This window comes from Lepidochelys olivacea (assembly GCF_965140295.1).
Source record: "Lepidochelys olivacea isolate rLepOli2 genome assembly, chromosome: 6".
NCBI classification, from domain to species: domain Eukaryota; kingdom Metazoa; phylum Chordata; order Testudines; family Cheloniidae; genus Lepidochelys; species Lepidochelys olivacea.
The window spans coordinates 59,597,356-59,624,712 of NC_140416.1; the positions used below are offsets into that span (position 1 = coordinate 59,597,356).

A 27,357-nucleotide genomic window follows, 5' to 3' on the forward strand; every position below is an offset into this window, starting at 1 on the left:
GGTAAAGTCCCATGGGAAGAAAATCTAAGAGAAAAAGGAGTTCAGGAGAGCTGGCAGTTTCTCAAAGAGACGATATTAAAGGCATAACAGCAAACTATCCCGATGTGGAGGAAAGATAGGAAGAATAGTGACAGGCCAATATGGCTGCATCAGGAGCTCTTTAATGACTTGAAAATCTAAAAGGAACCCTACAAAAGTGGAAACATGGACGAATTGCTAAGGAGGCATACAAAAGAATAGCACAAGCATGTAAGGACAAATTCAGAAAGTCTAAGTATTGTTACAGAAGGAACTGATTATTATTATTTTCTCAGAAATCTATGACTTAGCTCCCTTAGAAGATTCTTCAAACAATTCAAGAACTAGTAGGATTGTGCAGGTAACTATGGCTGGATCCCCCCTGTAGCTGCCTAGAAGCAGCCATGGAGGGGAATCAGGAGTAGTTAATTCAGCTGCAAACTGTCCCAACCACATTTCTGCATGGAAATCTGACCGCTCTGTTGGAGATAGTGCTGTTGAAAGGCACAGCCAGTCCCATGCTCAGTCCTCCACCACCCCAAGCTCTCAGACCTTCCAGTGCTCTGATCCCATGAAGCATGCACCGTGGGCCAGTGAAAGGGTACAAGTGTGGGGGCAGTACCAGAAGAGTCATCCCTCCATTCCTCATGGTTCGTCCTCCTGCTGTTCCCCCCTCATTATAGCCCTCATCCCATTTATCTTCTCCTCTCCCACTATTGCCTCTAAGTCTAACCCTGAGCCCCTCCTACCTGGCTCTCCTTCCCTCACTGTGACATTCTTATCTGTACTAATCTTCCCCACACTCACTCTGCCTCCGCCTTCCATTCTCCTCAGGGTAATAGCTCCTTCCTCTGCCCGATCACTGTAACTAGAGGGAAGAATATAGATTTGCATGTTCATCTCTCCTACTTTTTTTTCTTTTACTCTCTTCCATTTCTGTACATTGATTTCCCCTTCCTGCCTGTGGGTGAGTCTTTCTTTCTAACTAGGGAGCATTCTTTTCTTACTTCCTCACTGATCTTTCCCTCATCTCTCACTCCCCGCACAGCATACTCCTTTTCTTCTCACGCTGCAAAATGGTCTTGGATACTTTCCGAAAGATGCAACCCAACAATAAATTGCATTGCACTGTATCACATTGTGGTCCTCTTTCTGACTAATTTATCATCTATTGTATTTGTAAGGGGCATTTCACTGTAATAGCTAAACAGCCTCCTTTTCAGATCTCTTGAAATCTATTCAAAATAATTATTTTTTTTAAATCAACCACCATATCCTAAATGTAGCAATAATAGCCCAGCTTGCAAAGGTCAGCCGCTGAGTTATAACTCAGCCATATGCTACATTTTATTTCCCCATCAAAATGCTCCATGTTTCTGATACTCCTGTTCTTGCAGAGAAATTGGTGTGGTCAGGTGACTCTGTAACAGGCTGGTTTGCTGCATTGTGGCATATTAGGAGGAATCACATTCCTTTGTGCATAGAACTACCTGAGTGAATATTCACTCAGAATGAGATCCTAATAACACAATATTCTTCTCCAGTGTAATCTGGGCTCTGATATCTGCATGGTGCTGAGCACTTACTGGCTCTGCAACTTCTCTTTGATTCCTGACACTTTTATGCTGAAGAAGTTGTCTGTGATAGATAAGAGTATCTATTGTGGCAGAATCCTTTGATGGTCCCTCATTATAGGGCATCCCTTAATTGCCTCTGTCTGGCACAAACCTGATATTGCCTCGCTCCTCTGACATCAGAATGCAGAGACATAAAATTAAAGTTATAAAAGTGTTCTTATTCTCTCAGATACATTAACTTTGTGCTTCCAGCATTGTTCATAGGTCAGAGGGGACCCCAGTCATCTAGTCTGGCCTCCTACGTAACTCAGGCTATAGAGCTCCCTGAAATAATTCCAGTTTGAATTAGAGCATATCCTTTAGAAAAACATCCACTCTTGATTTGTAATATCCTGTGGTGGATAACTCACCACAACCCATGGTAAATAGTTCCAATGATTAATGGCTCTCACTGTAAAAAACATATGCTTTATTTCCAGTTTGAATTTGTCTAGCTTCAGTTTTCAACCATTGGCTCATGGCTTTGTCGGACTGAAGAACCCTTTATCCCATGAAGATACTTACAGACTTATTAACCATAGAAGCCAGGAGAGACACCTGAGGACTATGAAAAAGAAACATGGAATCTGTTGTTCAGATAGTGCTTGAAGGAGAAAGAAAGAGCCACAAAGGGAGTGGCTGATTGGAGAAGAGAGATCATGATTAAAACATGAGACTCAGAAGCAAGTGTTTTAGATTCTATTTCCAGTTCTAGTACAGACAACCTCAGGTGGTGACACAGGAAGTGTCATTTTATCCATCTGTACCTCACTTTCTCTCTCTGTAAAATAACCAAACCTTGTACTTCCCCGCCTTCTATCAGAGGACCTTAAAAACATTTGTGATGGATTTGGTCACAGAAACTCCCTCAAGACTGTCTCTAGATGTGCTGGGATACCACTGAGAGCAAGCCCCCCTGCCAGAGAAGGCTTCCCTCCACTCCCATCTTGCTGAGTTAGACACTCTAGTCAGCTACAGCACAGACCAAGAGGTTGGGCCACACACCCCCTGCAGTGCACAGAAACTAAGATTCACTTAGCCCAGAGGCATCTCAGGTAACAGGGACTTTTCCAGCACCCAGTATTCAGTCTTTCTGGGAACCTAAACCCCAAATGAATCCATTTTACTCTGTATAAAGCTTATACAGGGTAAACTCATAAATTGTCCACTTTCTATAACACTGATAGAGAGATATGCACAGCTGTTTGCTCCCATAAGTATTACTTACTCTGGTTTCATTAATAAGCAAAAGTGATGTTATTAAATATAAAAAGTAGGATTTAAGTAGTTCCAAGCAATAACAGACAGAACAAAGCAAGTTACCAAGCAAAATAAAACAAAACGTGCAAGTCTAAGCCTAATACAGTAGGAAACTGAATACAGGTAAATCGCACCCTCAGAGATGTTCCAATAAGCTGCTTTCACAGATTAGACTCCTTCCTAGTCTGGGCCCAGTCCTTTTCAGACCAACGTTGTGGTTTATGGCATGGGTCCAGCAATCACTCACACCCCCGTAGTTAGAGTCCTTTGTCCCAGTTTCTTTCAGGCATCTCTTTGGGGTGAAGAGGCCATCTCTTGAGCCAGCTGAAGACAAAATGGAGAGGCTTCCAGGGCCTTTTATATTCTCCCTCTTGTGGGCAGAAACCCCTTTGTTCTTCTGTGCAAAATTACAGCAACAAGATGGAGTTTGTAGCCACCTGGGCAAGTCACATGTTCATGAATGATTCAGCTTTTTGCAGGCCAACGCCATTGTTTACATGTTAGTTTGAATGTTCCCAGGAAAGCTCAGATGTGGATTGGCATCTCTTAAAGTCCATTGTCAGTTAAGTGTTTCTCGATTGGGCACTTACTCACAATAGTCCTTTTTCAAGAAGCTGACCAAATGCTTTATTGATGCTACTTAGAATCAAACACATCAAGATACAAGTACAAAGCCAATATTCATAACTTCAAATACAAAAATGATACACACATACAGACAGCGTAATCATAACCAGCAAATTACAACCTTTCCATAGACACCTTACTTGACCTCCTTTGTACAAGATTTGGTGCAACTATGGGACCTTGGTTGCCACAATGATCTATGCAGTCAAAGTTCATGTTAATAACATCACAACGTTACCAATGTTAACTAGCTAATCCTCCTCTTTGGAGACTTTCTTTCAGATAGATAGGTATTATTTCCATTTTACAGATGAGGAAACTGAGGTACAGGGAAGTTACATGCTTGCCAAAGGTCACACAGGAATTCTGTGTCAGGAGCCAAATCTCCTGACTTCTAATACAGTGGTTTAATCACAAGAACATTCTTCCACCATGCAAAGAGCAGGCAATTTTGCAGAAGAGTTAACCCAGAGAAAGAAGGGAATCTGATTCTGTAACTTTAATTTATTTTCATTATTCTCCATCGGCAAGCTTAGTCAGGGAATAATCTGAAGAGGACTTTCTGGTGGAAATGGAAAAATGGTAAAGAGATTGTTTCAGCATGTAGCAGTGAAGCCTTCAAATATATATTTCTTGCTATGTGTGTCTGATCTCATACACTACAGGGGTGTCAGTGACAACAAATGAGATTGGGATCTAAGTTCCCTCCAAGCTGCGTGGCTGCCTATTAAGCCCCATACAGTGGCTCAGGGCTGCAGCAGGGAGAGGCTCCCCTCCTTGCCGGCCCCAGCATGGACCTGTCCCGGACTTGCCATGGCTGGGGGAGAGGAGCTGCCAGGAGGTGCCTCTCCCCTGGCCCTGAGCTGCCGAGGTGAGAGAAAGCTGGGGGGAGTCCTCTCTCCCCACCGAAGCCCCGGGGAAGCCTGCACCTCAAACCCCTTATCCCCAGCCCCACCCCAGAGCCCGTGCCCCCTCCCACATGCCAACCCTCTGCCCCAGCCCTAAGCCCCCTCCCACACTCTAAACTCAGCCCCACCCCCACCACATGAATTTTGTTATGTGCACCAATATGAAGGTGATGTGTCACATATGACCTCCATATTGGTGCACGTAACAAAATTCATTCCGCACATGGACGTAAACAATTAGAGGGAACACTGCTTGGGATTATATTCTTTGACCTTTTTTTTTCTTATGTTTCTTAGGTGTTTTATACATAAATTATTATTAATCAGAAATCATATGTGGAATCTGTCTTGTATCTACATTAAGGAAAAGTATTGAAATGACTGTGCAATGCCTAGTGTCCATTCACAACAGCTGACCCAGGCCTTTGACAAGCATTGGTTACCACGTCTGAGAGCAGGTTTTTAGTTAGAAAACTGAGCGGAAAATATTTACCACTTTACAGAGGTGTGAATGAGTGTTTGCAAAGGACCTTGAGATTGTAACAGGTTGGTTTGCCCCTGGGCTGGAGAGCCTGGGGCTAAACCAGCTGTGATTACAAGATGAGCCAACCTGAGAGGAATCAGAAAATTAAAGTATAAATGGCAGTAGGAAGGTGAGGAGGATAGGGTAGTTGGTTGAGGGAAGTAGTAGAGCCTACTAGAAGTAGGAAGCCCTGAAGTAAGTGAAGGAAGCCCAGGAAACAGGATGCTGCGAGCAGCTGGAACTGGTGAAACACTTTGTGTTTGTTTTCGGACTTTTGAGTTCTGTTTTTGATTAAACTCTGTTGGCCTCCAGGAGCGGCAGGTTTGTAGAAACTTTGGTGATGCCCAGAGGGGCCCCCCCCCAAACTAAGGCTCTGTGAGGGAGTTTGGGTGGGGGAAGGAGGTCTGAGGTGCAGGTCCTGGGCTGGGGCAGAGGATTGGGGTGTAGGATGGTTGAGAGGTTGGGCTCTGGGATGGAGTCTGGGGTGCAGGTTCTGGGGTGGAGTTTGGGTGCAGGCTCCAGGCTGGGGCAGGGGGTGGGGGTGAGGGTTACAGGCTCTGGGATGGCGTTTGGGAGCCAGAGGGGGTGTGTGGGAAAGGGGTGGGGGTGCAGGCTCTGTGGGGGAGGGTGTGTGTGCAGCGCTTACAGGGAAGGGACTGCCATCACACGTGGCTTCCTTCTTCCCCTGCTGCCTCTCACCATAGCCTCACTGGGGGTGGGGGATGGGGCTGCTCCTTGCCCAGCGTTGGGCAGGGGGGTGGGGGCAGATCACAGGGTCAAACACTCACCAAAGCCCCAGCAGCTGCTCAGGTGAGTGAGGTCCACTCCAGATGTCTCCCACCAGAAGCCCCCTCGGTGTCTCCTCCTGATGCGTGCACAGGGAGGGGAGGGCTGCTAAGCATGTGTGCGCCTCTACCTCCTCCTGAGGTGCAGCCGGCTGCCTCAGCCTGCCACCAGCAGGGCTCTTGTGCTGGGCTGTAGCTGTAGGCGGCGGCGGCAGCAGCAGCCGCCAGTGCAGGCAGGCGAGGGAGAGCTGTGCCGCTTTCTTTCAGGCAGGGATGCTCTGGGGCCTGGGTGAGGTGCGTGGGGGTGGGGTGGGGCCGGTGGGGGCCGGGGGCTGCTCCAGGCAGGGCTGGGGGAGAGACCCAGCTCCAAACACTGGTGGAGCAGGGGCCCCAGCCCTGAATATTCCGGGAGCCCGGGCACCACGGGCCCATACAACTCCTTGCCCCTATTTTGGATTGAGAAGGTGACTGGAAACTGAGACAGGAGTTCTTAAAGGCGCTCTCATGAGGGGGAAATTGAGGTAGGTGGCAGACACTGTACTAGAGATCATCCAGTAGAAGGTCAAGAGCCTAGGATCTATTCCAGCTAAAGAACCTGAGTAGATAATAATCCAGACTGAGGCAGGAATGATTGAGGCCTGCAAAGATTAGGTGACCCAAGTGCTCTCTTCTAGCTCCTATTTTTGTGTCCTTTGTTTTGGGCCTTTGTCCCATATTTTGGCCTTGGCAAGCAAGGAGGTATGTCATAGCTGGAATACTGATGGGAGGGAGGTGTCTATTTTTCCTGCAACCCCTCATGGCAACTACAGCATGTAACACCAGGATTCTGAAGCATCACCAGGAAGTCAGTTACCTGCCTTGGTGGACCAGCAGTCTGATGGCGCCTAGCAAATCTTAAATTCTCAGGAGCTGGTACCTGAGTTGCTTCTGTGTTTAGCAGCTACAGATGATGCAAAGTCCTTGCGTGTAAATTTACCAGGTAAATTATTAAAAATTGGAAGAACTGCGCAGAGGGGAACGGTGACCTGAATTAACCCTTAGCAAGCCAGAGAGAGTGCGCTGGAAAGCCGATCCTGCTCTATAGGAGCTGCTGTAGGTGCAGGCAGAAGGCCAGGGGGTGGGAGCAGGTGAGCTGAGGCCTGCAGCCAGATGATTTTCCCTGCTAAAGTCCCCTCCACCATCACCTCCCTGTACCGCAGCTGGCTCAGGACAGCAGCGAAGGAGTTAAGGGCTGGTGCGGGAGAAGGCTGGCTGTAAGGAGGGAGCATGTGCAGTTTGCAACCGCATCCATGCTACGGGTTAGTGTCACTGGAACATTTAATCTCCAGCAGCCGCCGCCTCGAGCCATCCATGGAGGCGAGGAAGACAATGCGCGGCTGAGCGGAGGAGGCGGGAGAGGCAGGAGCGAGGCAGAGCGTGGCCGCAGCAGCTGCCCTGGAGCGCTCTCTCCCCATCTCCGCCAGGGTAGGGGCAGTGGGAGCCAGTCCAGGCCTCCCGCAACGGAGCTGGCGGATGCTGGGCTGGGCGGGGGGATGCCGGGCCGGCTTGGGAGCCGGAGGGAGGGCTCTGGAGCCCGGCCTCTGTTGCTTTCGGTTTCTCGCTGCGCGGGCTCCGGCTCCGCTTCCTGCCGCGGGAGAGGAGTTGGAAGGGGGGTGAGGGGGCACCTCGCACCCGGAACAAAGCGGGCTCCGGGGCAGAGGCGGAGGGGGAGGGGGTTGCCCGGGGCAGCGGAAGGCAAACCCAGCTGGAGGGCAGCGCCGGGGGCTGGGAGCCAGCGCAGCTGGAGCGGAGTTGCGGGGGGTTGCGAGAGGGAGCCGGAGCCGGGGCCGGCCACGAGCGGGGCGCTGGAGCCACACGGACGATCCCGGGTCAGGGTCTGTCGCCCTCTCCCGGGAATCGGCATCCGCGTGGGGCACCTGGCAGGCGCTGGGACCCGGCTCCCAGCGAAGGGAAGGCGCCTCGCCTCGCCTCGCCTGCCCCGGCAGGCTCCGGCGCTTGCCCGCCCTGGCTGATCAGACGGCAGGGCACAGGCAGGAAAGACCCCTGGCACCTGCAGCGTCCGGGGTGCTGGGGAGGGTGCTGCACCTCTTGGCTTGAAGTGGTTTCTATCATATATATATATATATACACACATACATACAGGGTTTACATTTGATTCAATGGCTCTCAGCACCCACAGTATACAAATTGTCCCAGCCCCCCTGCTTCTGCTCTTTCTCTGCGCCTTCCACGCTGTGCCGGTCTTCCCCTCCTTCCTTTGTCCCCTGTGGCTGTGAAGAGCCGGGGCTGGCATGCACTGTGGCAGGTGGAGGGTAGGCAAAGTTTCTTTGTGTGTTTCACATTCAGCCAGAGCTGATTGAGATGAGGGGCAGGGACCCTCCTGCGGTGTACTGGGGGCTTCCTGGTAGAGCTGGCTGAACAATGTACATTAACCTGGTCCCTTCGGCAAAGCAACGGGTCACCTTTGACACACAGCATTTTCTGTTGATTTGGGGAAATTTTTGTTTTGGGAAACAAATGAAATGGTGTTTGAATAGTGTCCATGTGCCCTGATTTTTCTGAACAGCATGGCTCAATTTTTCTCTGCCCAATGCCATTCATTGTTTTGACATGAAACTAGTTTTTCAAAAGGTTGGATTGGGAATCAAATGTTTTGATTTTATTGAAATGAAGAAATTTTCAGAATTTTGTGTTTGCAGAAAACTTCTTTCCTGTTTAGTTTTTTTTCCTTTTTCGGAATGGGGGGGGACGACATTGAAATTCTTGAGGTTCCCACTAAACTGAAAATCTGGCTTCTGCCCATCCCTAGTCCTTGGTACCGGGATTTTTTAAGCTACCCTTAGACATTTGTGATGGCTGGGATATTAAGAGGTTCCCAAGCCCCTGTCCAAGCTCGTGTGTCACACCAGGGCTTCCTTGTCTGGTTTTGGCATCCTCTTGCGCTGGACCTGATAGGAGCCAAGGTTCAGAAGCTGGACCTGCTCTCCTTCCCACCAGAGGCAAGGAAGCTTTCCCAGCTTCAGTATTCCTTTCAGTTTGTTGCATTGCTTAATAACAGGAGGATCCTCTTATTTCCCTCTTGCCCGCTGGAAAAGATGGTCCCTCCAGGAGCTGAAAATATTTATAGGCAGGATGGTGAATTTGATTACCTGAATTATATTTATCCAGTGTCTGTAAAAGAAATAAAGCACTCAGAGTGCAACATCCTTTCATTTTCATGTATGCAAATACATTAATACTTATACTGCATTGATCGGGGACTTGATAGCAATAGATGAGTCTATGATAGATAATAAATCCCAAAGGAAAATTTTTCAAAAAATTGAGTGAGCAGAAAAACAGCAATTGTTACAATGAGACCTCTACTGGCAGCAGCCACTGCAGGCTACAAGTCAGGCAAGCCATTCACTATGTACCAAATGTTAAGGACATACTTATGTCCTATTTACATCAATGGGATTTTCACCTCAGCTTAAGTACTTCCCTGAAGTGCGGTCATAATGAGCTGGTCCAACATATTCCACACATAGATGACAGTAGTGAACATGTTCCCAACAGTGACACAATTCATTGCTGCTGGGAAAAATGTATTACACTTCAAAGTGGATGGGGTATGGTAGGGAATCTCCTCCCTGAGTTGTGTTGTACATGTTGATGGCCTATTCTGCACTGCTTATGCAGAGGACCCTTCCATTTGAGAGACACTATTACCATTTTGTAAAAGGGGAAACTGAGGCACTGTCAGTAGTAGATCTGGGCCTACAACCCAGGAATTGACTCCCATGCCTTGGTTTAACCATTAGTTAACACTGCCTCTCAACAAAGGATAACAGGGAGAGCAAGGCTCACTTATTATTTTTTGTTGTTATTGTCGGGCCTAGGAGCTCTAGTCATGTGTCAGGACCCTGTTGTGTTACATGCTGTACAGACACAAAATGCTTTGAGATCCTCCTGATACTTTGTACTCTATGTGCATTTTATTAGCTTATCTCCCCCTACCCAGGAAAAGTGGTATACAGGCACTGGAAAAAATATTTACTTTCTCCTTTATTGAGGTTGTCACAGCATGACCAAAAGGGAGGTCAGTATTATTGTATCTGTTCTACACATGGGTGAAAACTCAGGCAGACAGAAAGTGAGTGACTTGCTCAAGGTCACACGGTGAATCAGTGGCAGAGCAAAGAATAGCCTCTAGGAGTCTTGCCTCTTATAGCTACGCTGCAATCAGGCATTGTCATTGTAGCACCTATAGATGTGCCCGAGCTAGCTCAAGTAACAATGGCAATGAAGCCACAGCAATCTGGGCAGCTTTATGGGCTAGCTCTGCCAGTCCAGGAGCCTACATTTCTACTTGCGTGGCTGCTGACTATGCGCTAGTTCCTTGTGCTAGCTTTGACCTAGCTTAGGTCAAAGCTAGCTAAGGTATATCTAGACATGCTGCAGTCACATCTCCCAGTTGCACTGCAGACACCCCTCCAGTGGCTTGCCCATGTCACAGTACTACATATAATATAAACTCCAGAACTGACACAACTATGGCCCAGTTATAACAAACAAGCAAAACACCCTAATCAAACAAAAAACAAATAAATCCAGAATAAATGGTTGATCTATTTGATTAATAATGACTTGTCATAGCAGCAGTTCTGCCCGTAAGGGTCAAATCTTGGCATTCTCACAGTACTGCAGATTAGTGTAAAAAAACTCATGGAGGGTCATACAAATGATCCAGGGGCTGGAAAACAAGCCTACAATGTGAGGCTTAAGGAGCTCAACTTATTCATCTTATTGAAGAGAAGGTTGAGAGGTGACTTGATCACTGTGTATAAATGCTTACATGCGGAATGAGAGAGCTGATCACCAGGGATCCTAGTTTTCTGTGATTGAAAAAATACCAAAATTCTCTGATTTAAAAAAAATAAAAATTTGCAGTTTTCCATGATTAAAATGAGACACTGAATTTTAGTTTCCCTAGCCACAATACATACAGGTATCAATAAAACGTTGTATTCAACTGGTATACAGCGGAGCCCCATTTGTCCAATGTAATTGGGATTGGGGCCAGACTGGATAATCAAAAATTCAAATAATCTGGAGAGTTTCATCCCCGGGTGGCAAGGCTCAGGGTGTCAGCCCTGGTTTGTAGGGAGAGCTGGATAATGGAGGTGCAGATAAACAGGGTTCTTGTTTTTATTTTTTCACAAAATGTAAAAACTAAAGATTCTATGTAAAAATGCAAAATCTGCGTTTTTCCATGGCAAACGGATTTCTAGGATTCCTGCTGATTACAGAGGGCTTTTCAACCTTGCTGACAAAGGCATAAAAAGATCCAGTGGTTGGAAACTGAAGTTAGACAAATTCAGCCTTGAAATAAGACACAGTTTCCTAGCAATGAGGGAAATTAAATATTAGAACAGCTTACCGGGGTGGGGTGGGGGCTCATCATTAAGAAGACATAGGATATCTTTTTTTAAAAGATATACTTTAGTCCAGTTTCTGGGAGAAATTCTACAGTCTATGTATGCAGGGGGGCAGGCTGGATGGTTGTGGTAGTTCATTCTGGCCTTGGAATCTGTGACTTTATGAACCATTGTGTCCATTCCCTTCTTTTATGGGCCATGGAGACAATGGGAAGTTCTCCATTTCCCTCAACATGCTCATAATATTTGCAACTCTGCAGTAAGACAATGACAATCTCATGCTTCAAGGGCTTCAGCCATTTGCCTGCTGGGGTCAGGAAGGAATGTTTCTTTTCTCTAATGCACAATTGTCTAGATGTATTCTGAGGGGTTTTCCCCATCTTCTTCTGAAGCATCAGCAATTGGCCACAACTGGATACAGGGTGGACCCGTGCTCTGAAGTGGTACAGCGAATCCTCCGTCTTGATGCCTGGCGGGTGTGTTTTGCTCATCTGCTCAGGTTCAAACTGATCACCAGATTTGAGGGCAGGAAGTAATTCTCCCCCCCAGCCCAGATTGGCAGAGACATTGGTAAGGTGCGGGTTTGTCTTCGTCTGCAGCATGGAGCATGGATTGCCTGCTGGATCTTCGGGTCATATCTCACCTAATCATTTCCCTGCCATTGCAGGAACCTTGGGCATCGATGGCATCTTGGTCTCCTGTTTTCTGCCTGTGGTGCACATTATTAGTATTATTAAATGTATTATCATGGCACCCAGTCGGAGACAGGACCCTGTTAGGCTAGGTGCTGTACAAATACAGAGCAGAAAAATACCCCCTGCTCCAAAGACCTTACAATCTATGTATAAGACAAGAGACAACAGTGGGATACAGACAGATGGGGTAGTACAAGGAAACAGTGAAACAATATTGGTCAGCATGATCACCAGCAGTCGAACTGTTGTCAAATTATTTGTAGATATCACAGAAAAAGGAGTGTTTTGAAGGAGGATCATGAGTTAGTTTTGCAGATGTTTACAGGTAGCTTCTCCCATACATGAGCAGCAGCATGGGGGAAAGCAAAAAGGTGCTTGTTTGAAAATTTAACAAATGGGTGATGGAATCCGGCTTCCTGAGCTAATCAGAGGGAAGAGTTGACCTTTCAGTACTGAATGAGAGATGATAGGTAGGGTAGGGATAGGTCATGAAGGGCCTGGAAAATGAAGACAAGCAGCTTACGTTTGATGTGATAGAGAAGGGGGAGGCAGCAGAGGGATATAATGAGAGGGAACATGGTCAAAGCAATGGGCTAGGACAGGGGTTCTCAAACTTCATTGCATTGTGACACACTTCTGACAAGAAAAATTACTACATGACCCCAGGAGTGGGGACTGAAGCCTGAGTCTGCCTGAGTCCCACCGCCCAGGGTGGGGGGCCAAAGCAGAAGCCCAGGCCTGTAACCTGAGCCCTACTACCTAGGGTCAAAGCCCTCGGGCATCAGCTAGGGTTGCCAACTTTCTAATTGCACAAAACTGAACACCCCTGCCCTACCCCTTCCCTTCCCTGAGGCCCTGTCCTTCTTGCTCCATTCCCCCTCCCTCTGTTGCGCACTCTCCCCCATCCTCACTCGCTTTCACCAGGCTGGGGCAGGGGGTTGGAGTGGGGAGAGGGGTGAGGGCTCTGGCTGGAGGTGCAGATTACGGGGTGAGGCCAGGGATGAGGGGTTTGGGGTGCGGGAGAGGGCTCTGGGCTGGGGCAGGGGGAATAGGGTGAGGGGGGGGTGTGGGCTCTGGGTGGGGCCAGAATTGAGGGGTTCAGGGTGCAGGAGAGCGCTCCAGCCTGGGGCGGGGTGGGAGGGGTGAGGGCTCTGGCTGTGGGTGTGGGCTCTGGGGTGGGGTTGGGAATGAGGGGTTTGTGGTACAGGATGGGGCTCCAGGCTGGGCAGGAGGTTAGGGGGGTGCAGGCTCCGGGAGGGAGTTTAGGTTTGGGAGGGGACTCGGGGTAGGGGGTTGAAGTGTGGGAGAATGGTTGGGGTGTGGGGTCCCTGTGGTGCTTACTACAGCTCCTAGGAAGCAGCCGCCAGGTTCCTGTGGCATGGGTGGCCAGGGGGACTCTGAGTGCTGCCCTCATACTTGCAAGTGCCACCCCCACGCCTGCAGGTGCCACTCCCGCAGCTCCCATTGGTCACAGTTCCCGGCCAATGGGAGCTGCTCAGCCGGCACTTGGGGCGTGGGCAGCACGTAGAGCCTTCCTGCCCGCTCAAGCATCTGGGGCTGCAGTTACTTGGCAGCCACTTCCAGGAGCTGTGTGGAGCTAGGGCTGTCTTAGCGCCGGGCCTCTGCTGCACCGCTGACCAGACTTTTAACGGCTCAGTCAGCGGTGCTGACCAGAACCGCCAGGGTCCCTTTTTGACCAGGTGTTCCAGTCAAAAAACGGACTCCTGGCAACCCTAGTTGCAGCCCTACGCCCCAGTGAGTCTAATGCCTGCCCTGTCACAACCCACTTTGGGGTCCCAACCCACAGTTTGAGAACCGCTGGGCCAGGAAAATGATCTTTGTAGCGGCATGCTGAATGGATATAAGTGGAACGAGATTGCATCTCTACGGACCAGAGGGAAGAATGTTGCAGTACTTCCAACACAAGATAATGGGCGCCTGGATGAACATTTTAGCTGTGTGGATGAATAGGAAGGGCCCTCTCTTAGATATGTTATGCAGAAGGAATCTGCAAGACTTAATCATAGCCTGGATGTGAGGACCTAGAGAATGGTTCAGGTCAAAGATGATAACCAGATTATGGGCCTAAGTGACAGGCAGGATGATGGAGTTGCCTGCAGAGAACAAGAAAGTTTAGTCTCCTGAGTACGGAATGGTTTAGTCTAACCCAAGTTATTGGGTTCAAAACAGGAGTAACTAGGTGAAATTTAATGGCCTGTGATATGCAGGAAGTCAGACTAGATAATCGAATGGTCCCTTCTGGCCTTAAACTCTCTGAAACTATGAAGGCAGAGAAGCAAATTTTTCACGGAAAATGAAAGGAAAGTGTCCTGAAAAGACGGCTACAAAACAGTAAAGATTTGGTAAAGCCTACTATTTGTGAGGAGGTGAAGGCTACAGTGGCATATGTTAGAGAGCTTATTCCTTCACTCTCCCACTTCCCTGGTCCTTCTCGCATGAACAGAGAGCAACAATACCCGAAGTCCGAAGGTGCAAACAATTAGATGTTTATTGGGGTGAACTTCCAGCAAGCTTAAATACAAGTTCCTTTTTCCTTATTTTCGAATCCCAACTTACTTCCTGTTTGCCCCTAATTTATATAGTAATATTCTTAGCTATACCTTAACCAATCATTCTACTGAAATTTAACTAACCAATCCTAACATATTGTAACATGATTAGCTAACCAATTATATCCCACCACAATAATTAGATTACACCCAGCAAAATTAACTATACAGCAGACAGAAACAATCACAGAACCAGACAGAGACCATGCCAATAAACAATAGCAAAGTGGGAACTATAATGACAAAACAATACAGAAGTGGGGATTTCACAACTACATCTATAAAGACATAAGAATTTCCCAGCTGTGTCTACTGATAAGTGAGTTCTTACCAGACAGAAAACTATCAACCTCAATTTCCTTTTACATCTTCTAGGCACTTCCCTTTCTCTGGAGGTGATAGGCACTATCAGGACAGGATTGTATTCCTAACAGCCCAATAGCACCTTCTTTCAATGTGACTAGTTTGGAATGTGAGGATGTGACCGGTCGCTTCCCAGCTTATGGCTGCCTCTGTCGCTTAGCCAAAGGCCTTAGCCTAAGAACAGGGCCTCAGACTGTCGCAGTAAGAGAAGGACCTTACACTGGCAGACAGTGATTTTGATTCTTTCTTTTATACCTCTAACTAGCCAAGTGATAAGAATACACCTAAATTCTTAAAGTACAGGCCTTTGCAGACAGGCCTGAATATCTATATCCTAACAGCATAGAAAAGGGAGCTGTTTGTCATGGCACTAGAGCCATACAAGTAGTAGGGTAGTGGTTATTTCTGTTGATGCTATGTCACCCTCAGGATTTTGTGTGTTTCTGGATTTCATTTAATAAAAGTCATATTTAAATAAATAAAGTGAAGGGGCTTCCAGACATGGCTTTCTGTGCCAAACTGCCTGCCACCCTCAGCAAGATAGACTAGAAAATTTGTAATGCTAATTAAAGGGAAGGAATATTCTTTTCCCCTTGGGTTAATTATTCTGGGGAAACAGGGTCAATTGCTCTGAGTAAACTTGTTGTTTACTAGTGGGAGTCAGATTGAGATATTTTTTCCTTTCTCCACCTTCCCCTACTGGAGAGTTTTGTATATTTAGATATGTTCTGGGGCTCTTGCATCTTTCTTTGCGTAAGGCATTGGCCACAGATGGAGACAGGATCCTGACTAGAAGAATGATTGGTTTGTTCTGCTTTGTCAGCTCCTATGTGGCCTGAGAGTGAAGCAAGACTTTACAAAGGTACTTTTGGTTTTGGTCTAAACTGAAGTGCACTGGGGATGAATTTTAAGCATCCAGCAGTAGGAGTTCCACCTTCCAGAGAAAAACCTATGTGTAACAAGAAGGTGAAAGTGGCTATTTTCTCATTTATTTTCAAAGGAAGATTTAGCACCAAGGGAGCTAAATATACTGGCAATTCCTGTGCTCGTCATAGCCAACAAGTGAATATATAAAAATGGCCCCATTTTGCTTCTCAGATCTGCTTCCCATAAATACCTTTGAGTAAGGTCTGCTGCTTGTATCATCACAAGAAATGTTTCCTCCTGTTAGCCCTGCAAGCCCAATACAGATGTAGTAGAGTGAACTGGAGTCTGTTCTGCATTCTAAGTCAGCAACAGAGTTATCTGGTCAGCTTCTAGTCTCTCCATTATCCATGATGATGTGTAAGGCAAAAAGACCCAGATAGTTTTTCACATCCTAGATGAAGGTTGTGTGCTGGCAGTCAGAAAAAGCACATTCTTTTGAGAACTGAGCGAGCTGGATTTGGAAGTCACACAAGAATGGGCTACTGTGTCAGACCAGTGGTCCATCTAGCCCAGTCTGTTGTCTTCTGACAGTGGCTGGTGCCAGGTGCTTCAGAGGGAATGAACAGAACAGGGCAATGTATCAAGTGATCCATCCCCTGTTGTCATGGAGAGGGGATAAATATGATGTTTTTTACAGCTCCACTTTTCTGCCTATATCTGCACTTTAAGGTACAAATACCATCTGTGCTGGACACTTGTGACATGAAGTTTAGGCGGTGATTCTGTCTGATAGTGAGTAGGAAAGAAAGCAAACTGAGTTGAAGCTCTGGCTCTGCAGCAACAGATACTAGCACCTGTGCCAGTTTGGAATGATGCGCCCCTTTCTGGTTGGTTAGCATGCCACATTCCTGTTAGCTTCTTTGTAAGTGATTGTGGAAGTATAACATTGTATAAGTATAACGTTGTATAAGGGGACATGCTGGATACATTGTATATGAGAGGGCATGCCAAAACATGTTACAAAGTATCTGAGGGAGCACACGTAGGGACATTTAGCTTTTGAATGGAGAAGCAATTAAGATAGAGCCAGCATGTCTAAGAAGCAGACATCAGAATGGAATGTGTGAAGGGCAATTAGTTAAGTTAACTGGAAGTTGTTAAAGGAGATTGTTAAGGGTGGCAGGTAATTGAAGATATGTGACTGGTCTCAGGGATCTCGAGGGGTGGTGACTAAAATCTTTTTCTTCTTTTGTCTAACTTCTCTGTAACTTGTTCTCCAAAAAACTGTATAAATTAAAAGACACAAGCCCCACTCGGGGGGCTCACTTCTAAATGTATTAGCAGAGCAGCTTTGCTAATAAAACAGAGTGGTCTGATAAGTTGTGAGTCTGAGTCAAACTTTGACATGATACACCCATTGATGTCTGTTACAAGTCAAAGGTTGTTCATAAACTCAAAGGCACCTAACTCCTTCCCACCACCCCATCCCACAAAATGCAAAAGATATAGGTAATTTCCGAGGTTGCATGTGTGCATGTTCATAACTGTTTTTAATGTAATATTAGCCTGAAGGGAAGCTGAGCAGCTTTAGAAGTTTCTCTTATACACTGTAAATTCCACTCTGAGTGGGGAATCGGAACTGGTTCCCGTTAGTGGAGGGCAGGGAAGGATTTATGTCATCCTCTGCTTGCATATTGCCATTAAACGCAGCTAATCAAATCTAGTACAGTAGTTCAGAGCAACCCCACTCCTAAACCTTCTCCTTCTCCACAATCTTCTTTTCAAGCTCTTCATAAAAGTTGGATTAGCATATAAAGAGGCTCTTGTCCATTAAGTCTTCACTATCATGTGTTATCTTTCCTTCAGTTGTACAAGGCTAGAGCATTAGTGCTCATTAGATCAGCATTGATGGGGTAAGCTGGCAAGTCTTGAATGATCAGTGAACTCCTTTCTTGCTGGATCATCCCCCTCAGGCTGATATGTTTGTCTTGAATTAAGGCAGCATCTACCAGAAGTACATATTATAAAGAAGCTCTGAAAATCAAACTTCTGTCCTTGAGTTCTGCTGCTCCATCGCGGCTAGTGGGGGGAAAAAAGGGATTCTAAGTTGCTTTGTGCTGTCAAATGGCTGCAGTGCTCCATTTCGGAGGTGATGCACTTCAGTGGTGCTTGTAGTAATCTCTGTATAGGTGTCCTAGATGTAAAATTCAAGGGGGACAAACTCTAAAAGAGCATAAATGGGCATAGCTCCATAAATCTTGTCCAAGGTATTGATTTAGATCTATAAAAGCCAATATTAGCCTGGGAGCATAACGCAGTAAAATCTCATTCCATGGGCAAGTTAGTGATAGAACGGTAAGGGAGGTGTCATTTGACTCGTAAAATTCTACAGAAGCATAATTTAAATGGTGTCATCCTCTGTAGTGTGGCAGGGGAGATTCAGACCCCCACCTCCCAGCTTCAGGTCCTCCAGTTGGTGGAAATTTTAATAATACGATGTTGTCGGAAATGGGTCAAGTTGGATATCATTCAAAAACCCTTTCTGCATGAACACAATGGTACCAAACCAGACAAACCTACTACAATTATGTAGTTATGTATTTGAGAAAATGTATAAAAATCAACTTTTTAAAATTATACTTTAACACAGTGATGCAATGCTTATATAAAAAAGATGTTGATCTTTGGTAATCCAAGGATAGTTAGTCTTGACACGTAGGAGTGAAACCATTTATTTATCAAAGTCATTATACGTGTCCTCTCTGTCTAGGGCACCACTACTAGACCTGTCACACTGATCCTCATCTGCGCCACACTCTCACATCTCTGTGCAAGGCAGGCTGCTGGTCAAACATTTGCAGGACAGTGAACATCCTGGTCTTTGCATACGAGCTTTTGATTACCTGAAGGATTGATTTGGGAGCACGTGATATTTCACACATAACTGGTTTGATCAGTGCATCCCGCAAGACTCATCCATGCCTGATAGTGAGAGTTTCTGGATCCGCTCAATCATCCCGGAGCCATTCCATTGCTTGATAATTTGGCCTCTTGATAGCAGGTATGAATGCATCCCTTGTCAGTGGCAGTTTTTCTCCATTTGTCTATTTCTTGGAAAACATCCACAAGCCTAGCTCTGCAAGTGTCATAATGTTGGTCTTCAAATGGTAAACTCAGTATATGAATGCCTCCAGTGCAGTTATGACCTCATCAGAGAGACTCTCAGCTGTTCTGAGGATCCTGAGAGAGAGGAGAGTCTTTGGAAGCTGAATCAAATGCCTTTCAGTAAGATAATTTGTTCTTCCCTGCCAGCCTTCCAGTAGTGTCACATCCTGAAAGGGTGAAGAAACCTGGCAGTGTGGTGGCTTTTAATGGTGTGAATGATAGGAACACACCTTCTGAGAGAGAGACAACGATTCTATTTCCCAGCAGCAGGCACAAAACCAGAATCTTGCAAAAATCTTGGGTAGTGTCTCACAGAAACACTAGAACATCTGTGTCTTGTGCAAAGATCTGGAGTTTAGTAGCATTGATTTTTCTATGGCATTGATGACATACAAGATAACTTTAGTGTCAGCTTCCTCATGAGAACTATGAAGAAACTCTACCGAACAGTGCAAGGCAGCAGCTTCATTATGCCATCCAGTGTCAAAATTCTTAGAGCAATTCTTCACATGCTGGAGTATTTTTCCTGTAAGGTATGTGGTTAACTCATCCTTTGTGTGAGTATGAGACAGTAACTTCTTCACTGTGACGTTGGAGATGTTCATGAAGTCAGTGATTTTTGTATTGGACAGGTGCAATATCATGGAGTCTCTTCTTTCTGGTAATATTTTTAATTAATTCCTCTGCATATGTATCAAACACCAGGTGGACTTCGCCATAGGGCCAATATTTTCTCTGTAGCCTCATAATGAAGTGTTCAGCCAAATCTCAGCAGGTATTAACAGTTTTTGGTTTGTCAAGAGTTTGTACCTCAGCCATACCAACTATGATTCTATGCTGAAAGGCCTCTGGTTCATAAGATACTGGTCATGTTGTCAGTAGATGCTGGCTTAGGAAGCCATGCAGGATATGTATTAGTTTGCTTTTTGCCTGGCACATATAAATTGTTCTGTCGTATTGAAATGTCCATTGTGGCACCACGGAAAACTCATACTTCAAGTCTCACATAGATCAAGCTCATACTGAGATTTGGACACAACCAGGAAATGAGCAAACAACGACCTGTCTGTGGTTAGCCCTGTAACAGTCCTGCCACACCTTCACTTTGACTTTCTTCTTTGCATTCGAGCACAGCTTTAGTCTGTTTTTGATCAGAGCCCATAGATTGATGGAGCCTTGGATAATTCTTTGAATTTTGAAGGTTTCATACATGTGGTGACCTAAAGTATCCATTTGACTGACATCTTTAGCTATCATATCCCTGAAGACTGCTTTCATCATGATATTAATGAGCTCCTGTCTGTCGTACTCGAATAGTTTGCCAGTATGAGTAAACTCATCCTGTAGCTTTAAAATTTCCCCTTCTTGGCATTTAACAATGCCTAATGAGTCTAGATGGTGCTTGCTTACTTCTGGGGACAACATCCCAGCTATACTTAATGTTTTGTTCTAAATTGGATGGACTTCTGCGGTTGACAGGAAACACCAGGAAAGAGTATTTGGATGCTGTGCTACCAACCCCATAATGACTTTCACTGCTTTGTTTTCCTGTTCTAGGTTTTCAGCTGAACCAAGTACACAGAAGGGAACTGGCGACCTTTTTTAACAAGTCAATTTCCTTTTTGAAATTCCTCCCATGTGTCAGGGTCAGACTTTTCTCCACCTGCTATTTCAGTGAGGTATAGGGCAATCATTGCAGAATAGTTGGTTAAATCTAAAGCAAAAAACTATTTCACAAACCGCAATGTTCCCTCTAATTTTTTCCATCAATTTGCGGAATGAATTTTGTTATGTGCAGCACCAATACTGAGGTAATGTGTGGATGTGCACTACCAGTAGAAACAAAAAACCTAAATATAATATATATATTTTTTAAAAGCCCGCTCTCCCTGTCGCAGCCCCGGGACTGGGGGAGAGGCCTCTTTCCCCGCCACAGCTCTGCATGCCCCAAGCTCTCCCATCACTGCCCCCCATCTCACCCCACTGTCCACACCTACCCCGATTCCCCACCTCACCCTACACATCCTCCAGGCCCACCTGTGCCTACGCCCCCTGTGCTGGGTGTGTGCCTGCACTAATCAGGTGTGTGCCCCTTGAAACCTCTTGTGTGGTTGCGCAGGCATGCACCTTAGAGTGAACACAGTCACAAAGTCTTCCAGAGGTGTGAGGTGCAAATTCAAATTAGCCGTCCTGACAGATCAAATAAAGAGCAGCAAACACCTGTCAACAGCTGGCATTTGTCCCGTCATCTTCATGTTTCTCCTGATCCTTGATGAATTTCCTCAACCTGCCTTGCCAAAGCCAATTTATGGGCACACTTCTCATAGCATGTAAGATGCCACTGAGTGCTGTGTTTAAGTAGGTCCTCCACTGTGGTATTCTCCAAAGATTCTGCTACTAGTTGGTACTCTTCATCTCCCCACTGATGCCTAAAAATGATTGAGACAAAAGTAAAAACAAGGATTTTGTAATAAGTTACTTTGAGATTGTAATTAGTTACTTAACATACATTACGTAATTTTGTGCATGCTGTTCGATTCTTGTAATTTTTGGCTTGATGCTGATGTCTTAACCAGTGCCTCATTACAACTCATTTGGCATAATAAACAAAGCTGACAATCAATACCGCTGGTCCCCTTTTTTTTGCTGATGATGGCAAATGAACTTGAAGCCCTCCTTCCATTTATATTAATCTGTCACATTAAAAAAATTAATTGGGTATCATGTTCTGAGCATTAATTGATAGCACAATATTGTTAGTGAAGGACCATAATTTAACTTTTTGTGAGGGCTGCATGTTTGACGTATCTGTGCTAAGATATAATTAAACATTCTTTCAAATATATATCTACATAATTGTTCTATGTTTGTCATGGTTGGTACCACTGTGTTCCTGAGAGAAGGGACTTTTGAATGAAATCCAGCTCAACGCATTGCCAATGACATTGTGTTATCAACATTTCCATCTACCAGAAGATGTGGTGCTGGGAGCTGGGGAGGAGGTGAGGGAGTATCCCTGCAATGCCGCAGAGGGTGACACCATTGAAATTCTGTAGATGTTTGTGAATCAAATGACTGCTCCCTTACTTTCCTATCATTAACTGGCCCATGGAATAAGACATGCTCCCAGACTTTATTGTGTGTGGTTCTTGGCTACCTCCGAGACTCCCATTCCCTTGTTACTGTATATTTGCTCATAGTGCCTAGGTCTGAATGTCTGGTTGCTGGGCATTCTCAGTGGAGGGTTTGCTATTCTGGAATTCTTGCTAATCTGACAAAGCCCAAGCCAGTTGAGTTTCAGGGCACCCTCTTGGGACCATGTATCGTCTCGGACTTTTGCATGAGCAGGTGATTGTGGGAAAGACATTCCAGGTAAATTCTTGAGGAGGAGGAAGTCTCCTTCTTTGTTTTGTGATTTTGGTGTTATAATGTTGTGTACATTTTCTTGGAGTGGCTTGATGGGTGCAGTGTAAGCAGATCGAAATAAATATAGGGTCTGATCCCGCAGTCCTCTCAAAGGCACATTATCCAGTGAGGCTTTTAATTGGCAGCCCACTGGAGGGACTACAGGATCTGGTGAATAGTTTGTGAAATACTTTGAAATCTACCAGGATGAGATCAGCTAATATGAGATAGCAAGAGAAGCAAGACAGTAAGGTATGGTAACAATTCCATAGTGATGTAGGACCTCACTGTTGCCACTCTGATGCTCTCCATGGCCATTAAAAACTTCACAAAGACAATAGGGAGAAAATTCAGATTCCCACCACCTTCCAAAAGCGCAAGCCCTTGCTGCTTGGGATAAAGGAGAATATCTGTTATATGTGAACAACATGGGGGCTATCCTATGGAGTTGAGCAGTTCAGATGCCAACCAGTAGAGGGTAGTGGTAGATGTATAAAACAGCCAGTTTATTATAATATTACGATAATATACAGTTTGGAGATAATTACATGTTTTGGAAACAAGGTCTGAGATTTGACTTTGACATTGTGAGGTATTAGTGATCACCATAAAGGTAATAAAAGGCATGATACTTTTGTAGGTTTGTTAGAATTAGATCAGTTTTCAAAGATGAAGTCCATAAGTAGAAGACATCCATTTCTAAAAATGTTGCACAGCTACTGAATTACACCTGTTCATCAGAGGGGGAGCTCCATTAATTTTTGTGATTGCTTTTACTCCAAGTTTAAGTTTGTGTGTTACTCCATTTTTTTGGCTACATCCCAGGGATGGGAATGAGGGAGGGTATCACATTCCGACCGGAGAGACATACTTTTCATATTTTGGTACTTGAGATACCAGTGAAGGAAAGGTTTCAGAGTGGTAGCCATGTTAGTCTGTATCAGCAAAAAGAACGAGGAGTACTTGTGGCATCTTAGAGCCTAACAAATTTATTTGAGCATAAGCTTATGTGGGCTAAAACCCACTTCATCGGATGCATGCAGTGGAAAATACAGTAGGAAGATAGATAGATATATACACAGAGAACATGAAAAAATGACGGCTAGTGGCGTTCTGTTACTTTCTTTGTTGGGCCTGTCCTGTAGTAGGTGACTTCTGGGTACCCTTCTGTCAATCTGTTTCTTCACTTCAGCAGGTGGGTATTGTAGTTGTAAGAACGCTTGATAGAGATCTTGTAGGTGTTTGTCTCTGTCTAGGGGTTGGAGCTCTGTCTAAGGGTCTAGGAATCTCAGAAAGCCCAGATTTGTGCTGTAACCACTGATCTCTACTTTATTATCAGTAAAGAGATTAAATGGGTTGGTTACTTGTGGCAGTAATTTTTTTTGATTGGGTAAGGAAACATAAGAATGACAAATGATTATGTGACAATGATATCTAAAAGTGTATGTGACACTTAGGAAAAGGTTATTCAGACAAGTTTCTAGGCAACCGTGTCCTGCCTTTGATTACCAATCAGCCAATGAGAGTTTGTTCTGATGTTGTAATGTTTGTACTCTAATCCTTGATAGAGCATGTGTGGGTCGAGTTTTGTGACAACTGGTCACTTTGTTTAGCGAACACCACAGCTCTCATCCTGCTAAATTAATTTTATTTTAAAGACACACTATTAAGTCAAATTTGACCTCCAATTTAAATTTGGCAACTTAAAAAAGTTTTTATAAAACCTAAGAGCAATAGAAATGTTTCAGTTATTTTAAAATACCGTAATTCAAAAGTAAATTTTTATAAATAATTCCTTTCTGCAGTGTTTGCAATCCAAACATTTCAATGTTTTGCTGGTGCCTGAGAGCACAAATGTGACAAATATGAAACTGACCGGTCTATTATTATTTTCATTGTTGAGCAGAGAAAAATTTAAAAAGTGAATAATATAAACAGCAAAAAAGTAATAAGAATTTAATAATTGAAGGCACTTAGTAGTAATAGCACTTAGGAAAATATGTGTTTGTTTTTAAATGTTGATTTTAACTGGGCTACGTCCTGTGTATGAAAACAGTTGTAGTCAGAATTTTTTTTTTTTTTTACACTTAACTATTACTTGAAACACAGGAAAAGTCAGATTTTGCTCCTGGCAGCAAACTGCCAGGAAAATATTTGAAGACATTATAATTCTTCTGTGATACAGGCATCTCCCCAACATTTGTGACACGCAGGGTGGCAATGAGGCAGTTAAAAAGAAATGTTGTACTCTGAAGTGCTACTATTGTGATTCCCAACTCTTTGCCTCAAGTTTTCACTTGGGCTGCTGTACCTAGTAGCATTTAGGAAAAAGGATAACTCGTGCATAGCACCTACGATTGTTTGCTTTCATCATTTGCATCTAGAAGTTGTCGTCACTGTACAGACTTGGCTTGAAATGTACAGTAGAGCAATTGTTCTCTTTGGTAGGTGGGGAATGTGTGGTAGCAGTATACGGCAGATAACTTGCAGATTCGAATTCAGGGCTTTCATAGGGAAAACTCAGCTGTGAATATGAGCTCATGTTTTGCCTACTAGTCGAAGTTTACAAAAGTTCAGATTCCTGCTGATCGCTATACAAATTTCAAAAGGCATATGAAGAACTTTGGGTGTCTAATACACTGTGACACAGCGCTCTCAACCGTATTTTCATAAGAGACGGGGTTGAGTTTCTGAAAACAGGACTGGGAACCAGGAATTCCTGGTTTCTGTTTCCAGCTTTGTCAGTAACTCACAGAGAAACATTGGGCAAGTCACATAACCTCTCTGTGCCTACATTTCCTATTTGTAAAATGGCACTTAATACTCTCTCATGGAATTGTTGTATGGACTGATTAGTTAATTAGTTTTGCAAAGCACTTTGAAGAAAAGTTCAAAGTAATAAATGAACCAAAATACAGAAAAATACGTGGAAGAAATACAGAAACTCCCACTTTCCAGTCAAGAATTGACTCCCCTTTTTTGTTTGGTTACTGCAGATACTCTTATTTGGTGAACAGAACAAGTGGTTAATCCTACAAATGTGCAATCTCCAGCCTTGTTTACACTGGGAACGTTAGTGCCCATATTACAACAACTGCCAGCAATGGCGCATCAGTGCGAATGGTACAACAGTGTAAGTGCTAGTGGTTCATTGGGTTCCTAATAGATGCCTGAGCCTGGCCTACGCTAGTGGATTTTATTTATTTCTGTCTAGGTATCTTGATGACCCCATCACCATTATCAAAAGATGCCTTCACAAGCATTTCACCTTTTAAGCATTGATATTGCAAACATGTCAGCTTCGTTACAAATTGAACGCAAAAAAAATAAAATAATTTTGGACCCTTACAGTTGCATTACGTGCTCCAAGTATGAGGCTGAGCATGCATCCTTGTCCGTTCTACTTTACTCATATGCTTTACGATATACTATTTCTCAAATAATATTTTTCATTCAAATGTAGATACACACATGTGCTTAAGGTAATACAGACTGTATTGTAGTGCAGCTGCATTATTTTAGTGAAAGGAGGTGTCTCTAGCATCATTGTGCCCCCTCATCCCATGATAGGCCACTGGTTACAATTGAGTTGTAGGTAAAAGTGCTCCCTACTGAACCCGAAACACCACTTCCTAGAGCATTGAGTTTTTCCGTGGCAGTGGAGGCTCTCATCTCAGCACTGTCCCAAGATGTCAAATTCCACAAACTTAACAAGGTCAAGATCACTGGTCTAGGTAGTAGAACTGCAGGTTTTTTTATTCCTGGTCTCTCATCCTGAAATATCTAGACCTATCTTTTTTTTTTTCTTCATTCTTAAATGGGGATGGGTGGGGTTACAGACACCAAAAATGTCTGTGGAGATCCAAATATATAGAAGAGAGCTGCCTTCTGCTCCCCTCCCACTAACCTAGTTTTCAGAAGATAGACTTCTGACCATGAGTTCTGTCCTTGATTCTAGGGCAGCTCCCAATACTGTTTAAGTAAATAGCAACACTCTTATTGGCTTGAATGGAAGCAGTGACCGTGACAATATGGTGCAAAAATATAAAGAAGAAATTCATGCTATGGCCAAAACTTTCAAAAGTAGCCACTGAATTTGGGTGTCTAAATTGAGACACCTTGGACCTGATTTCAGAAGTGTTGAGCAATGCACAACTGCTGTTTAAGTCAGCTAAAAATCAGGCACAAGGCACCCAAAATAAGTGTCCACTTTTGAAAATGTTGGCCTAAATTTTTCATAAGTTTTGCCCCTGTTTCGTGCTTCAGAACTGGCAGTCAGGAGCTCTAGGCTATTTGTGTGCACAGGAACTGTTTCAACAGTTAAAAGCTATTTCACCTTTAAACGAGAGAGCAAAACTAAGGGAATGAATTGGAGTCATAGCCATTAGTTTAAGTACAGTAGTGCATTTTCCATATGAGAGTGAAAAGTACATTCCCAAACATAGAGGATGGATTTGCTCAGTGAAGGAGTTCTGAATAACTGCAAACCTTTCTGTTCGTATGTTCTTTCTCCTCATTTTTTTACAAAATTAATTATGGACTGATAGATTTGGCTATCTAAAAATGTTCACAATATTCTCATTGTTTTGGGGAGAACAGTTATATGCTTTCTCTGCATCTCAACCATACAAAGTTAAATACAAAACCCTATAGCCAACTGAGACAAGATATGTAAAATTAAATTAACATACAATTAAATTTTTTAAAAGCATTATAAAATATATAACAATATAAACCACAGTTAACCCAGTTACAATAGAAAGGCCTTTTCCATATCTGATCCACTAACACAATCTTACTATAATAGCAATGTTATTCTCAGAAAGAGAAGCCTAATTAGATTTAACTCTATCTAAGTAAATATGAAATGGGTGCCAACTCTGTGTCTCTAATTCCCATGGCACATTGATTTAATTAAATGTTTATACTCTTATTAATTATTGTGTAAATCTTGGTGGGAGGGTTTTTGGAGGGGGAGCTTAGTCATTTAATCTGCATTCATTTTATTGGAATACTTTTTTACATTACTACTGTATAAATTAAAGCTGAAGTTTTTGAAGGAACCTAAGGGGCTTAGGCACACAAATCCAATTCAATTTCAATCCTAAATCGATTAGGCTCCTTTGAAAATCCCA

At 44.4% G+C, this 27,357-nt stretch overlaps 2 protein-coding genes across 7 annotated transcripts in view; both read left to right on the forward strand.

Annotated features, from left to right (window-relative positions):
- Window positions 1-6,697: 6,697 nt before the first annotated feature.
- The window catches only part of TMEM229B (transmembrane protein 229B), a 65,168-nt gene continuing 44,508 nt past the window's right edge, over window positions 6,698-27,357 (forward strand). Inside the window, exon 1 of one of the 6 annotated variants that reach the window (XM_084631246.1) lies at window positions 6,698-6,716. Coding sequence is in view for 2 of the 6 variants with exons in the window: in XM_084631240.1 (XP_084487366.1) it covers window positions 7,027-7,201 (175 nt within the window). In the remaining 4 variants the exon portion in view is untranslated. Of the gene's footprint in view, window positions 6,717-6,804; window positions 7,202-27,357 lie in introns of those variants that run through there. The other 5 variants (XM_084631240.1, XM_084631242.1, XM_084631243.1 and 2 more) reach the window with 5 other exon arrangements.
- RAD51B (RAD51 paralog B) overlaps window positions 7,071-27,357 on the forward strand; it is a 713,517-nt gene continuing 693,230 nt past the window's right edge. Inside the window, exon 1 of the mRNA XM_084631236.1 lies at window positions 7,071-7,201. The gene's annotated coding sequence lies outside the window, so the exon portion shown is untranslated. The remainder of the gene's footprint in view (window positions 7,202-27,357) is intronic.